This window comes from Nesoenas mayeri (genome assembly GCF_963082525.1).
Source record: "Nesoenas mayeri genome assembly, chromosome: 3".
Classification (NCBI taxonomy): domain Eukaryota; kingdom Metazoa; phylum Chordata; class Aves; order Columbiformes; family Columbidae; genus Nesoenas; species Nesoenas mayeri.
Genome location: NC_137544.1, coordinates 48,303,319 through 48,317,640, shown reverse-complemented (window position 1 = coordinate 48,317,640; position 14,322 = coordinate 48,303,319). Strand labels below are relative to the sequence as shown.

The window sequence follows — 14,322 nt, the reverse complement described above, 5'->3', positions numbered from 1 at the left end:
TCCGGTCTTTAACAATGCAAATAAAAAAAGGAAATCACTTCTTGAAGTTCTTCATGAGCACTAGTAAAGAATTATTCAAGTGAGAAAGAAAAAGTAACTCCTAAATTAAGATGAGAATAGGCCCCCCAAAACCCTCATACTTCTAAAGCACCGGAGAGAGAAAAAATACCATTGCACAGAACCAACCACTGTGCATCATTTATAAACTGATAAACACGCAGAAATTCAAGATTGTTTTGGTGACAGTTAATAGCTGCGAGAGAAGCATAAAACACTGTAATAAATGTCAACATCTAATGAAAAACAGAAGTAAACACCTACGGGAGATACATTTAAAGGAGAAACATTCAAAGCAGGCACACAATAGGTGAAATATTAGATCTCAAAATTAAGAATGCTTTCACGTTGCTACCTCTCGACCCCAATACTCTCATCTGACCACTGCATCAGACTTGTAGGAGAACTCTACAGTTAAAATATTAGTACAATAACTTAAATACAGCTAAACAGCAGATGAATTGGGTTGATAATAAGGACTTTTCGAGAAAAACAGCAAAACTTCAGAAAGAGCAGTCTATTGAGAGAGAACATTTTTGAGCCATCATCTTTGCTACACTGCTGTCATCAGAAATATTCAGTGAAAAAAAGACTTCTTTGTTGTCACTCAACATATATTCACTCAGCGTTCTAGAAACGTTCCCATTTCAAAAGGAGAATCAGCTGCTTTTGTTCTGCATTCAAAGCTGCTACGAAGTTTGTATTTCTCTCTCCCAGCCCTCTGCTTTAAAAAGCAGCTGTTACATGAACCTCTCCTAAACATAAAAAAAAAAATAAATCCCATGCTTTTGCATGAGAAACTCAGCACAGAAGAGATCACCTATTACAGGTGGGATCATCAGACAGTAAGATGCACTCACTGCAGAAATACAGAGGGCTCCTGTTCTCAACATGAAAATGGGGCAATTTAATGTCACAATTTTGCCTTTGTAAAGGACCTTACATAAAGTATTGATGACCGCAGCAGGTTCATGTTTTGTTTTAAGGGTTGTAAGGTGTTATAAATCAACATTTAATTGCTTGGAATAATGACAAAGGTTCTGTAAAAACTCGCACCTTTTTCAGTTCTTATTGCAAAGATCCTACTGAATACCATTTGCCTTGTATGCCTGCAGGTCCTCTACATGACAAATTAATAAGCTAACCTAAATCATATCCTTCTATGAAGTTTTTTTAAATATACATTAGTTTAAAAAAAGGGACTATTACCAATAAATGTTCGTAGACATCTTCGATCACCATATACTTCCCATAGCTTGGAAAGAAAAAAGGGATGGGGAGAAAAGATGTCAATTGTTAAACAATAATGATGCTGAAATTAAGTGCAAATATATATAACAACATCTTTTAAGAAATTAATTACAAACATATGACATCTACTGATTAATCAGAACTATCTACCCAGGAATTCACACGAACGCTCTGTTGCTCTGTCAACTTCCCGTTAGCAAAACCCCCTTAAAATAACTAAAAATCACATAGCATATTACAAATTTAAAACCCTAAGGTTTTGCTAGTAAAAAGAAGAAAAAAAGCCATCAGCTTTCTAACATGATGTATTCTGGACTAACATGAGATTAAGTTCAAGACTGCAAATGCTTGAGTAAAACAGTTCAGCAGAAACCTACTGCTTATTGTAAAACAAGGCTTCATAGAAAATGAATTATTATAATAACAAAGGAAATAACTTGAAGAACTCGAGACCTTCTAAATGCTATTACTAAATGATCAACACTGTTCTAACACCCATAGTCTTGTGTGTTATTTCTGTCTCTGTTGCAATGAATTTATAATCTAAAATTCAAGTGAGAAAAATAAAAGTAACACAGACAAAAGGTATTTGGTAGAAGCATAAAATGTTTAATATTCTAAAATGCATTCTCTGTAATCAATGACGGTATAAAATACACACATGAAAACAGAAAAATAACTCACCTTAATTTTGCAATCCATAGAGCAAGACAACAGCAGATGCCCAGAGAGAGGAAACAATCTCACTGCACTGACACCCTGTAAATAAGGACACAATAAAACAGTAAGTGGAACATCTAGATATTTCCTCAGTTCACTTGCCCTCTTTTCTAAGCACAAAGCTAATGTTTATCTTAAAAAAAAAAAATACAGATACTGTATCTTGAAAGCAAATAACCTACCTCTATTACATTGTAAAAACTGCAATGTGTTCTGAACACTTGCTATTGGCAACAAATTTATTTACTTCAACAGCTGTATATATGTCCTTCTTCAACATTCACACCATTACCGTGGCAAACACAGCAATGAAATACAAACTTTGTGTTTGGGTGACTGTTTCTGTATAACAAACCTTTTCAGGTGGGGCAGGTGAGGAATTTTTCCACAAAAATGTTGGCCAGCTCTGCTTCTTACATATGCTAGCAGTGGCTTCTACCCACTGAACTCAGATTCCCTGTGCACAGCATCTCCCTGTATTTCAGGTACTCCTACCAGAGGAAGTCCAAAGAACCACCAAGTTCTCATGGTGTGATGTCCCTTCTTCCAGTTTCATGTCAATTACTCTATTCATATCCCATTCCAGTTCCTCCCAGCCCTGGTTGGAGTTAGGTGCTTCATCCTCCCTGTTATTGTCTAATTATATCCCCCAGCTTTTCTAGATTTGTCAGCCCATCTTTCTTTCGCTTCTCTCATTGTTATCGTTATTCATATCTTGTTTGAAGGAAAAAGCTATTTTATGCATCAGTCTGTTCTAATAGGATAACAGGCAGAGGAGCGAACAGAGCTTTGGAGAGGAGTTGTTATTCTGGAAAGCACTGATAGTTGCAGCTACAAGCTCTTTGATGCAGCAGTCATTAAAGAAAAGTTCAGAGTTGTGACAACTGAAAAAAAGGTAAAAGCTAAAAGTGTTCCATCCTTTCTTCCATCTCTCAGATATCATTAAGGTGCTGGCCATTGCAGCACAGCATATTCCCTCAGCAACACTGAAAACAAGACAAAAGCAGCAGCAAGCTTAGTCTAAGCTTTACAAACCTGATCAGCAAAACACTTTATAATCCCAAAATTATATACACAGTTATGGGCTTTGGCACAAGAAGAAACTGCATTTTTAAAGTAGCATCATCAAAGAAAACTTAGCAAGGTACACCTTTCAAAGGTCATTGGTGTATTTGGGAATCCTCTAATGCTGATGCATTACAATCACAAAATCTATGTAACTTTTCATAAGTTTGATATGAAATAGCCCTTAAATACTTTTACTATTTAAAAAAATGCATTTTCAGGGATCTCTAGAATTAGCCTCACTCTTATTCACATGGCAGTTTAAGAAACAAGTCCAAATCCCACAGAAGTCACTGAATAATATTTGTCCCTTTAAAGGAGGTCAGGAATTGACTACGTTCATGAAAAAGCATCTGCAGGTAAACGACTGCATTTGAGCAGGCAAACACCTTGTGTGAACATGTAACGCAACCAGTTATATGCATAACATGGGAAAGGGGTTTTTACAATGCACACTCAGGAACACAACCTCCTACCTTTGTATGTCCAGACCACACATGGATTTGTCTCTTTGGAAGATAGCACTTCTCAGGTGGCACCGTGGAACGGAGATTAACTCCGACATCTTGAGGGACATGAAGATAAGATCTCCCCTGGTAGTCATACATTTCCTTAACTGAAAAGGTAAACACAGAATTCTGAAAATCCAAGAGCCTGTATTTTAAGAGGTTATAAACTTTGAAAGGTTCAACAGCCACACACAATTAAGGTTTTTCTCAACACAGCTGCTCTGCTGTGAAGTGGGGAGACAAAAAAAAAAGAAAACCACTATTCATAAGACACACGTGAAATCTTATTTGACATCAGTTGAGTTCAAATTAAGTCATTTCAGCAACTCTGCTTGGAGTCTGATAAGCTGAATATTAAGACAATCTCCCCCCTACACATCTTGCTCATCATCAAACAGTAAGCGAGTTCCTCAGGCCAACAAGGGTTTGTTTACACTAACTCTACATGGATTTTAATGTGCAACTCTAACCCTGGCATTTGCTTGCAATTCACATTCCAGCCAGCTCTGTGCTGTGTCACTCATGTCAACAGAATTACAAACCAGAGAAAAAAAAAAAACCCACTTGGCCAGTGTGAACCAACATTGGTCAGCTGTAGCCAACAGGTGCTCTTTAACTGAGTTTAAGAAGTGACTGGACAGCCACCCAAAGCACTACCTGCTGATGGAAGTACTGACACATGAGACAGTAGTAATTCTGCATCTGAAACTAAGCCAAACTGATAACTTTAAAATGTTTGCTCTGTAAAATAGGAAAAGGACATGGGCATCTAGTACCATTAAAAATAAATAAATAAAACCAGTACCCTGAAAGACGACATTTCTACACTGCTCTTCACAGTATGAAGTAGAATTAGTCCAGGTTTATCTCTTTCCTTGTCCTTTATGTGTATGCCCGTGAGCACTATTATCCAATACAAAAACATCAAGGTGCCTCAGCAAAACTGCCGAGGCTGTCTGCCATCCTTACTAATTAACACAGCAGGCAAGAAAACACAGTGAGCAAGAAAATTAAAACAGGCAGGAAGATGCTGTTACCATGTAATATAGTCTTCTCCTCTCCAGGTTTATCATCATCTATTTTTCCTCTCTTCTGCCTCTTAGCAGTTATTTCATCCAACTCTTTCTGTTCTTCCTGGAAAAATAAAACACGATCTTGACTGTTGAAAATTCAGTGTTTAGAATCGCATAATAAAATCCACAACTGCACTACCATTAACTTACTATTAATAACACATTGATTTGCTAAATGAGATTTGAAATATTTCTAAGCCTCAATAAAGAGAATACCTTTATCAAAACCAGAATAATTTAAAAAGCTACATACACTGAAAAAAAAATTACCTGTTTATTCACAGACTACCACTAAGCATCACTGATTTAACAAGGATGTTTGTTGGTTGGAGAGGGTTTTATTGGGACATAATTGTTTTTCTGTTTGTTTTTTCTTTTTTAAACAAGATTTACTTTCAGTTCTTTTCAAGCTGCTTCTGTTTATAAATATCTTTTCATCAGACTCTACACACAGTAGTGTGTAGTTAATTTTATTTCCAAACAGTCTTGAAAATAATTGAATGCAAAATATTCAGAACACCTTATTTGGACATATCAAATTAAATGTTTCTGTCATCCTAAAGCATAGCATGGACCTTCTGCTTGGAAAAACTACTAGTGCAGCTGGATCTCTGTTAAAACCACTGTGATGTACTAACAATTTGTGTTAAAGTAGTACTTACTTCTGATGGTTTGGCCACTTCTTTTTCATCAACATACTTTGCCCACGGTCCCAGAAAGCCATCAATATTAGATGCATCATTCTCCTTGAATTTCTTCCTTTTTTCAATTTTCCTTTGTCCTGTTTCAAACACTGTCAAACCTGAAGAAACAAACACCACACTGCCTAGCTGCTAAAACAGACTATAACACCATACCATAGCCAGTTTAAAGGCACAGCAAAATCGAAAAAAGCATTTGAGCAAAATGGGCCAAAGCATTGCTAACTTTTCTAACTATGAACACGGCTAACTATGTACAGCAGCAAAGGAACCACTTAAAATGTGTGCCATGGTTTGTTAGAGTATTTAAACATGCATGTACCCATGCATTTTTAACAGTAAGTTTGCAGACTGTACAAATACATCAATACTTTAAATAGTGCAGTGTTTGAAAAAGTAGAGTCCTAACAATTGGCTTCTGATCTCAGTTTCTAAAAAAAACTTCCTCAAAACCAAGGTAAGACAAATCTCCCAAAACCCCAACCATAACTGTACTTTAATTTAGTAAAAGGTTGTAGAATCACAGAATAGTTTGGGTTGGAAGGAACTTCCAAAGGCCATCCAGTCTGACCCCTCCACAATGACCAGGGACATCTTCAACTAGATCAGGTTGCTCAGAGCCCCGTCCAGCCTGGCCTTGAATGTCTCCAAGGATGGGGCATCTACCACCTCTCTGGGCAACCTGTGCCTGTGTTTCACCACCCTCATTGTAAAAAATTACATCCTCATGTCTAGCCTGAGCCTCTCCTCTTTTAATTTAAAACCATTACCCCTTGTCCTATTGCTACAGGCCCTTTTGAAAAGTCTGTCCCCATTGACACAGCCATCTGCCTCCAACCACTATCTTGTTCTTTCATATAAATACTAGCTTTTCACAACTGCTGTACCCTTGGAATTTCATTTGTCAAAACTATTAAACAATAAAGATATTGAATGAAAATCAATTAAAGTTAAAAGATGTTAAAGTAATGACATGAAAGTTTTTCATAAGGTTGTATATACAATTAGGTGCAATTTTCAAACAATGTTTTCCTACAGCATCAGTTCTACTCATCTAGTGCAAAGTAGTCAAAAAGAGTTTTGTATAAATAAGGGGAAAGAGGCAACATAAAAACTAATGATCATATGAAGGAATCATACATTAATGAAGAATTTTCTTAAAACAAATTACTAAAATTCCATTATGAAAGGGTTACCTTTTTGTTTTTGAAACAACTTAATCTTAGCCATTTCTGTCTAATGTCTGTAGCTGCTATGCCAAAATAAGTCTGTTGTCTTTATCTTACTTTGGAAAGAGTGGAATAACCTTGGATATATTCCATGGAACGGGACAGAAAAATAAAGAACCTTTGTATCCACATGTGAATAGTATGTTAGAAAAAGATGCAAGGGAAAGCATAACTGTAAAGTTTACACAGGTACAATTTTCCAATGCAAATACACCACTTTGAGTGTTAAATATCTTGTACCAAAGTATTAATTACAAACCCCATGCCTCTGGTAGTCAGTCCTCCAAGTGGCATGCTATGCCTTTACCATGTGGCAACCTTCCAATGTTTTTTCTTCTCCAAATAAGCCAAACGGCTTAACTCTGCTATGCAGAAATAACATGCAATTCCCAACAGAATGCCAGAGGTTGCACCCAGGGCAATCAATTTGCTACTGAGTAACATAGTAAAGGCGATTTGTCCAGACTACAAGTATCCTAATGCAGACTCAAGACAACTTCAGCTAAGACAGAATTTAAGAAGACCAGAGAGCTCTATTTCAAATATACAAATCAATTCCATTAATGGAACGGTACCTGTCAGGTTCCAATTACAAATCCTAGCTTGAAATTAGACATAACGATAGCCTGAAATATTTGCTACGTCAGGAAAACAAAGTCCCCCAATATCTATCTTCACTTTTCACATTACAATTGCAACATTTCTTCATTTATTTTGTCTTCGGACATGGGTAAGTCTCTCATAATTCCTTCCTTTGACAAAAACTATTCCATTTCTTAGTGAAGAAGAAACAGCAGTTATCAGTTGCAAGTCTGAATGAGATTCTGAATTACTTACCTTGATTTTTTTCGGCTTCTTCTACAGAACCAATATACTTGGTAGCAACTTCAGGGTTATCTATAGAGGGATCTAATGCATAACCTAGAACAAGAGGAGAAATAAAATACTGTTGTTTCAAATTTTTTAGTTTTGTACAACTTATATTATTCTCTCTCCCCCCCCACATTCCATCATTATTTTCCTGTTAGCTCTCAAGGAGCCAGGGATGAGTAAAGGCTGACACTTTGAAATCCCATCCACTTTTCACTTGCCCCTGGGTATTAGAATTATTACTAAGTATTACCATGAGGTCCTTGAGCATGCGTTGCTGCCAGAATGCTTAAATTTGTACAAGATAGAGAAGCAAATAAATATAATAGGCAGCAGTTAACATAAGACACAAGGGGAGGGTAGTCACAGGGAACAAAGTCACAGAATCTTTCTAATGTGAAGGGACCTCAGCAGGTTCCTGACCCAAAACCGTGCTCCAATCGAGGTCAAAACTGAATTCGGATCAGTTTGATGTTATAACATGTAACATATAACATGTTGTAATACGGCACAGGAAAAGACTAGCTCAAAATCCTATGTCGGTGACATGTGAGTTTAAACACTATTCCTTGGTTGGAGAAGCCAAAAAGTCATGCTGAAACCAGGTGGTTGCTGCTGCACACAGAGCGCCCTCCAGCTCTCTGAGAACAGAGAGAGGGAAAATATGAAATTAAAAAAAAGTTTTGTAAGGCTTTGTGCATATTCTGTCTCCTCCAGCAGAAATTATTTCATCCTCCTCCTGACAGAGTCAGGAAAACTTGTTCCCTCAACTTGAAAGGAGTTGCTTTAACTAACATGGACAGTATCAGAGGCAGCAGCTAAGGCCTTTAATTTTTAAAAGAATTAAATATTCACATCTTCATTTCCTGATTGCAGCTATTGAGTCTCATTAAAAAAAAAAACAAAAAAAAAACCAAAACCAAAAAACAAAACCAAACCAAAATAAAAACCAACAAAACCAAAAACACCAAAAAACCCCCCCCAAAAAAGACAACCACTACAACAAAAATAAAACCCCTACAACAAAACAAAACCCAAAGCTGCTGCATTTACTGCTATAAATAACTTAGGAAATGTATCCACATTTCACAGATATTCAGGATATCTACAGTTTTTGAAACCGAGGTTCTCATTTCAACATGTATATCTTGCATTTTTCTCCATTTCTCCTGAAGTGGATAGCACAATCTTATGAGAATAAGATAGACAAATAAACTAATCTATTAATACTCTCCAAGCAACAGGTGCATTGAGCAGCTACTGACCATCGTGTCTTTTTTTTTTTTTTTTTGGAAAGACTGCACCCTGGTGGACATATCACCAATTTTTATTAAGTATTATTAAAGTGACAAAACGTCCCTTGAGGACTCAATGAGAATTTCTCCATCATAGGAAGGAAAAAATAGAGAAAAAATAAATAAAAGGAAGAAGATGCAATGAAGATATTAAACCACTGGTAAAAGTAATCACATACACAAAATCTAATAAATCTTATAGCATATAATTTAATTCTTATGTTTCTGTTGATTCATAGAGACAATCACGAACAGTGGGATATTACCCAGTCCACCCTAGAGACCAATGGACCATAAAAGCACTTGGGTGGGTACAAGCTGAGAACCTATCAACATAATCCCAATAGCCAAAGGAGATCATCTCCCCAATGACTTCTCAGAAAGGTTACTCTCCTAGAAGACAGCCCAGTTCATTTATTTTTAGATGCTGGAGGAAAAAAAAAAAAAAAAAAAGAAATATTGAAATTAAGCATTTCATGAACACAGCAAGTGTTCCCATACACAAGGAGCAATCTACCTTCAGACCAACTCTGGAGCTTCAAACCTTGTAACACCCAGTTGTGAAACAACCTATGCCCAGATGCTCCGTCAATATGATATAGGGATAGAAATATTATATATACCAATGCCCTCTTACAAAATACAAATTCCTAGTACAATCTTTTTTTTGTTGTTTCGCTTAGGTATTCTCGACTGTTTTTAGGATTTACTTCTATGGATAACCAAACTGAGCAGACGCTGCAATTCGACTTTTGCTAATTTATCTTCCTGCTTTTATCAAGCCACTATTTCAGTGAGTTCTTTTACAAGCTATAAGGTTTCTGGTAGCAGCAGAGATATTACTTTGGATTTATGTCAAAATCAATACAGTGGTTTACTTGTCCTCCAACTGTATTGACACAGTCTCTGGGACTCTATTTGCTCCATGCTCGTCAAAGAGGGACAGTATTCCAATGAATAGGGCCCTTGGGCCAAGTGTAGCTTCCCGTGGAAGCGGAGACAACTTCTAGCTGGCTTGAATTTGGTCCAGCATCGTTCTCATGGCAAAGCTCTGAACAATTTCGACTTTCTAGTGGATATGTGAAAGAGAATCTTTCCTATCTGGCTTGGCCTCCTAAAGGCAGCTGCAGAAGACAGCTTGCTTTTATCCTGCGCAGCTGGTGTGCCTTATAATGTGCCCTGACTCCTACGTCTCCTTCAGTTTTATTCAGGAGGTAGATATTTCACGCTACATTTTAGCAAGGAAAGGTACAATTCCACCTACATCCATCATTTCAGTGCACCTGAAAATGTCGGTTTAATAATAATCAGACTCCGATGTGCATTCCAGAAAGACAGTTAATTAAAAGTATGTTTACACGGTACTGTGCAAGGCAGCAAACAGAGACCCAAGGTAGCTCAGGTACGCGGAACAACTCAGCTGGACTGACCCCTTCTGCTCGCAACAGCCTCTCCGCAGAATCAAAGTAATCAGAGAATATAGTGCCCACAACTGTAAGAGGTAAAAGCAACCGTAGGTGTTGCACGTAATGTGAGTAAATGAAAAAAAATCAGCAGTGTTATTTCCAAGTCAGAATAATTTTAAGCTCTTAATGTATCAATCTTACTGCTGAAGTAATCCTGCTATAACCAAGTTACCGAATACTCATAAAGAGCTTTGAGATTCATGGACAGAAAACTGTTTCTTATTAAATAAGACATTAATATCTTGTGAAAGAGAGACTTTAAAATACTAAATGCTGCATGAATGATGCAGGCCACTTCTAGGATGAGCACTGGGTGCTGAAATAGCTACGAAATGTTTTTTTTTCTCCCATATTCACGAACAGTTTGTGTGCAGCATGTAAAAATTCCTGACTGTGCTTCACACTGAAAATTTATATAGACCCACAGAATTAAGGAGAGTATATTGTGGGTTTGTTTTTTTTTTTAATGGAGCTCAAAGGGGAATTATCGAGAAGAAAAGAGACTGCTTCTGCTGAGGGTACAGATACAGAATAAACAGATGTTTGTATTTTAAGACTCCCTAGTCCTTTCAGCCCTGCTCCAAGGACTACAACATTGGAAAAAATAATGCTAGTTCAGTTTTTGGCCATTTACATCCATCATAATAGTTTGTGAAGAGAAATTTGTTTTCCTGGAGAGAAAGCCTTCTCTTTAATAGCTGAAATTATATAAGACTGACTTATATCAATGGATTCAAAATAGGGTAGATTACCGGAAACTGCAGATGCAAAACTGGTTACCAATTAGAAAAGGTCAGACTCACAGAGCAGTTATTAATGGCTTTCCATCAAAAGGGGAGATCTTATACAAAATCATAAAATGACCTGCCTGGACTATTTTATTCAACATTTTTATGGATTATGCCATCAGCAAGAGATCACATACCTGCAGCTGACACAAAAGACAAGTGTGAAATATTTCACTTCAGCAAAGACATGCTAAATGACAAATACCAATTGATTAGGTACAGGGAAAAAAAAAAAACCAACAGTCTGCAAGGGCAGTGGTGTTGATACACTTAACAAGTCTATCTGACACTAATGAGAAGAAAGAAAAAAAAAGAAATTGAGATTTATTGCAAAGGCAAAACTATATAAAACATGGAACAGCACTAGTTAGGTCTAACCTAGACTGGCATGTCCCATTTTAAGCAACGTATTTTAAAGAACAATTTAGATAAAAATTGAGAGTTATAAGAATGATAAAATGTGGGGGCTGAGGGGAAGGCCTAAGAAAAGGTTTAAAAAACATACTTGTCAATCTAAAGGGTGATGAAGGACTGAAAGTGAAAAACTGATGGCATCAAAGGTAGTTTCAATATGTGAAATATAGAGATAGCAATGACCCTACGGCTTGATATGGCTACTGAAGGGAATACACAAAATAGTTTAATTTAAATATGCAGCACAGAAGGTTCATGGTGGTATCAATAAAACCTCAACTATTACACTCATGAAAAAACTACAACTACAATATTTATGTACATTTTAAACCCATGCAAAATAGTATAAAGATAGGAATGACCTTGAAGCAATTCTGACCCACGAGATCTGACTAGATCACTGGTTTCAAGTTGTTGTCTGTGGATACATGACCTGAATATCTCTTGACTCCTTCTGGGGAGTCAGAGTCAAGAGAAGCAGGTTTGCATCCACAATAATAAGGGGTCTAAGATTTGGCTTTTCCTGTACTACAATGTTTTGTATCCTAAAGAATAAGGACAGCAGCAAGTATCTCACTACTTCCATGTGCTGGTACCACAGAGACATTCTTGATAAAGAAGCTGAGGTCTGGTTGATCTGCCAGAGATCAGAGGTTTGCATTTGTCATGCTCTTCCTCAGTTTTCCATAAACTGAGGGACAGTACAAAACTGACTCAATTAAACTATGGTGTCTTTGAATTCATATAAAATATATTCTGTAATGGCAGCTCATTCTTACAAGGTTGTTTACTGCAAAGAGAAGCTGCAGATCTTAAGCCTAATGTGGAAAACACCTCCGGTGCCTGTGTCAACTTCACCTCTCCAAAGTCCTGGAATGAAGGGAACCTTACTGAGATGGGTAGGTCTTATCTAGATCTAAAAGGCTGTTGGTATTGAGAAGGTTTAAGGAGTGCTTTTTGATGAAATAGTTTGGGATAGTCAATAGTTAAAGAAAATAAGCAATTTGGAATGACACACAATCTTCAAAAAGCCATATCCTCAAGCAAAAGGTAGCACAGAAATCTGAAACCGTAGATAACAGGGGTAGCAAGAAGCACAGAATCCTATTTAAACTGAGGGCAGGGAAATGGAAAACCCAAGCATGCATACAAATGGCAGAGGCTAATAATAATACATAGTTAGAGTGGAATATCTTGTTTTAAATTAATAAACTAATGTAATTCATAGGACAATACTGACATAATTGGATAGAATACACTCTTTACCACACAGAAAGAATACAGAAATACAAGGGTCATACCAGTGGGGAAAAACATGCTATATGGTACAGAAAGCTTAAAGAGAAATCAGATCAACAAGTTAACAGTATGAACTAGCACTGAAGGATCCTTTGGATTAAAATTCCAGGTTTAAGTAGTGGTGAGTACAGGTGACAGGACTCCCTTACTGATTGTTGAGACAGAAGATGCAACAACCATGAAATGGTAACAGAGATTAAACAGGTGCTAGGGAAAGAAGAGATATTTTTGCTGCCTGCTTGTAGTAGGTTGTGCAAATCTCGTACCAAGGTGTGATGAAACCAGTATACATCAACAAATCAGTGTTGTTGAGGAAGCAAAGAAAGCTGTAAAAACATTTACTACAATGATCTCAATCTCCAAACAAGATGGTTATATAAAGAAGATTTTCAAAAGGAACTGAAAGAGAGCACCAAACAGTACAGCCTTTTCCAAATGCAGGGACACTTCAAAGATACCATGTTGGAGAAAAAGAACAAATGTCTGTCAGCTATTAAAAGACTTTAAAGACACCAGAAGGAAAGTGAGCACAGCTGAGCAGTGTGTAAAGAGAAACTATTAGAAATAAGGAGCTGCTCTTCAAAGAGCTGAAGTTGCATCCAAATGTGAAAAATACAAAGAACCAAACTCCAGCAGTTAAAGTAAAAACTGCAATAAGGCAGTGTCCCTGCAAAGCAAGGAGCAAATCACATAAGGCATGAAAACTAAGACTTGTCCTTTATCAAAAACTGCAGGGGCAGAGAGCAAACCAGACAGCATATGGGCCAACAGATGATCAAGGAATGAAAAAAAGAGAGCATCAGGAAGGAGCTTGGGGAGGCTCCTGTGCCAGAATCTTTCTTTATGGGTAACATGACAAAATATCTACCTCAAAGTGAAATGTCAGGACACTAAAGAGTTGAATGAAAGGTAAAAAAAAAAATCGACAGTAGTCATCCAATTGATCCAAAGCCAAATTGACAGTGCTAAAACTCTCACCTAATATCGCCTCAATATGACAGAAACTGAACTTATCAGATACGATGCCAACTTTCAAAAGATGCTTCAGAGGAGATCTGGGGAACTAAAGGTCAACCAACCAGACATTCGTATAGTTGGAAGTTTCAAACAGTAGAAACTATAAAAAAGAAAACAATGAGTAGGCATTTGGATGAGCACTATACATTGCAGCAGTGCAGACACGTCTTTCTGTACAGCAAATTATACATCAGAATGACAAAACCTTCAGAATATTTCTGAGGTGACATTCCATCATGTGAACGAGCAAAGCTTGGTTGATGTTGGATACCTTTACGAAACTTAGACTGATTCCTGGGTGCCTCAAAGACACTTCAAAAACCCAACAGGACTTTACACGGTCAATTAAGAGTTACTAAAACTCGGTCAGTTTACACAGCACGGCAAAGTTGCTTGTGGATCCATGCTCAGGTCCATACTGTTCAACATACGGATGAATGATCTGGTAAAAGGGAGCAATTAGCTTTTACAAAGTTACTCAAAATTGTAGAGAAAAACACTGAAGAGAAAAGCCTCTCACTTTATTAAGGTACAGAACAAATTCACAGATTACACGTTAAATGCTGTA

General features: G+C 37.1%; 1 protein-coding gene across 1 annotated transcript in view; it reads right to left on the bottom strand.

The window, feature by feature from the left end:
• CDC40 (cell division cycle 40) overlaps positions 1–14,322 on the bottom strand; it is a gene marked incomplete at its 5' end in the record, with an annotated part of 39,455 nt that overhangs the window by 10,699 nt on the left and 14,434 nt on the right. Inside the window, 6 exons of the mRNA XM_080340864.1 lie at positions 1,267–1,312; positions 1,993–2,067; positions 3,570–3,709; positions 4,640–4,736; positions 5,338–5,477; positions 7,443–7,526. Coding sequence (XP_080196990.1) covers positions 1,267–1,312; positions 1,993–2,067; positions 3,570–3,709; positions 4,640–4,736; positions 5,338–5,477; positions 7,443–7,526 — 582 coding nt within the window. The remainder of the gene's footprint in view (positions 1–1,266; positions 1,313–1,992; positions 2,068–3,569; positions 3,710–4,639; positions 4,737–5,337; positions 5,478–7,442; positions 7,527–14,322) is intronic.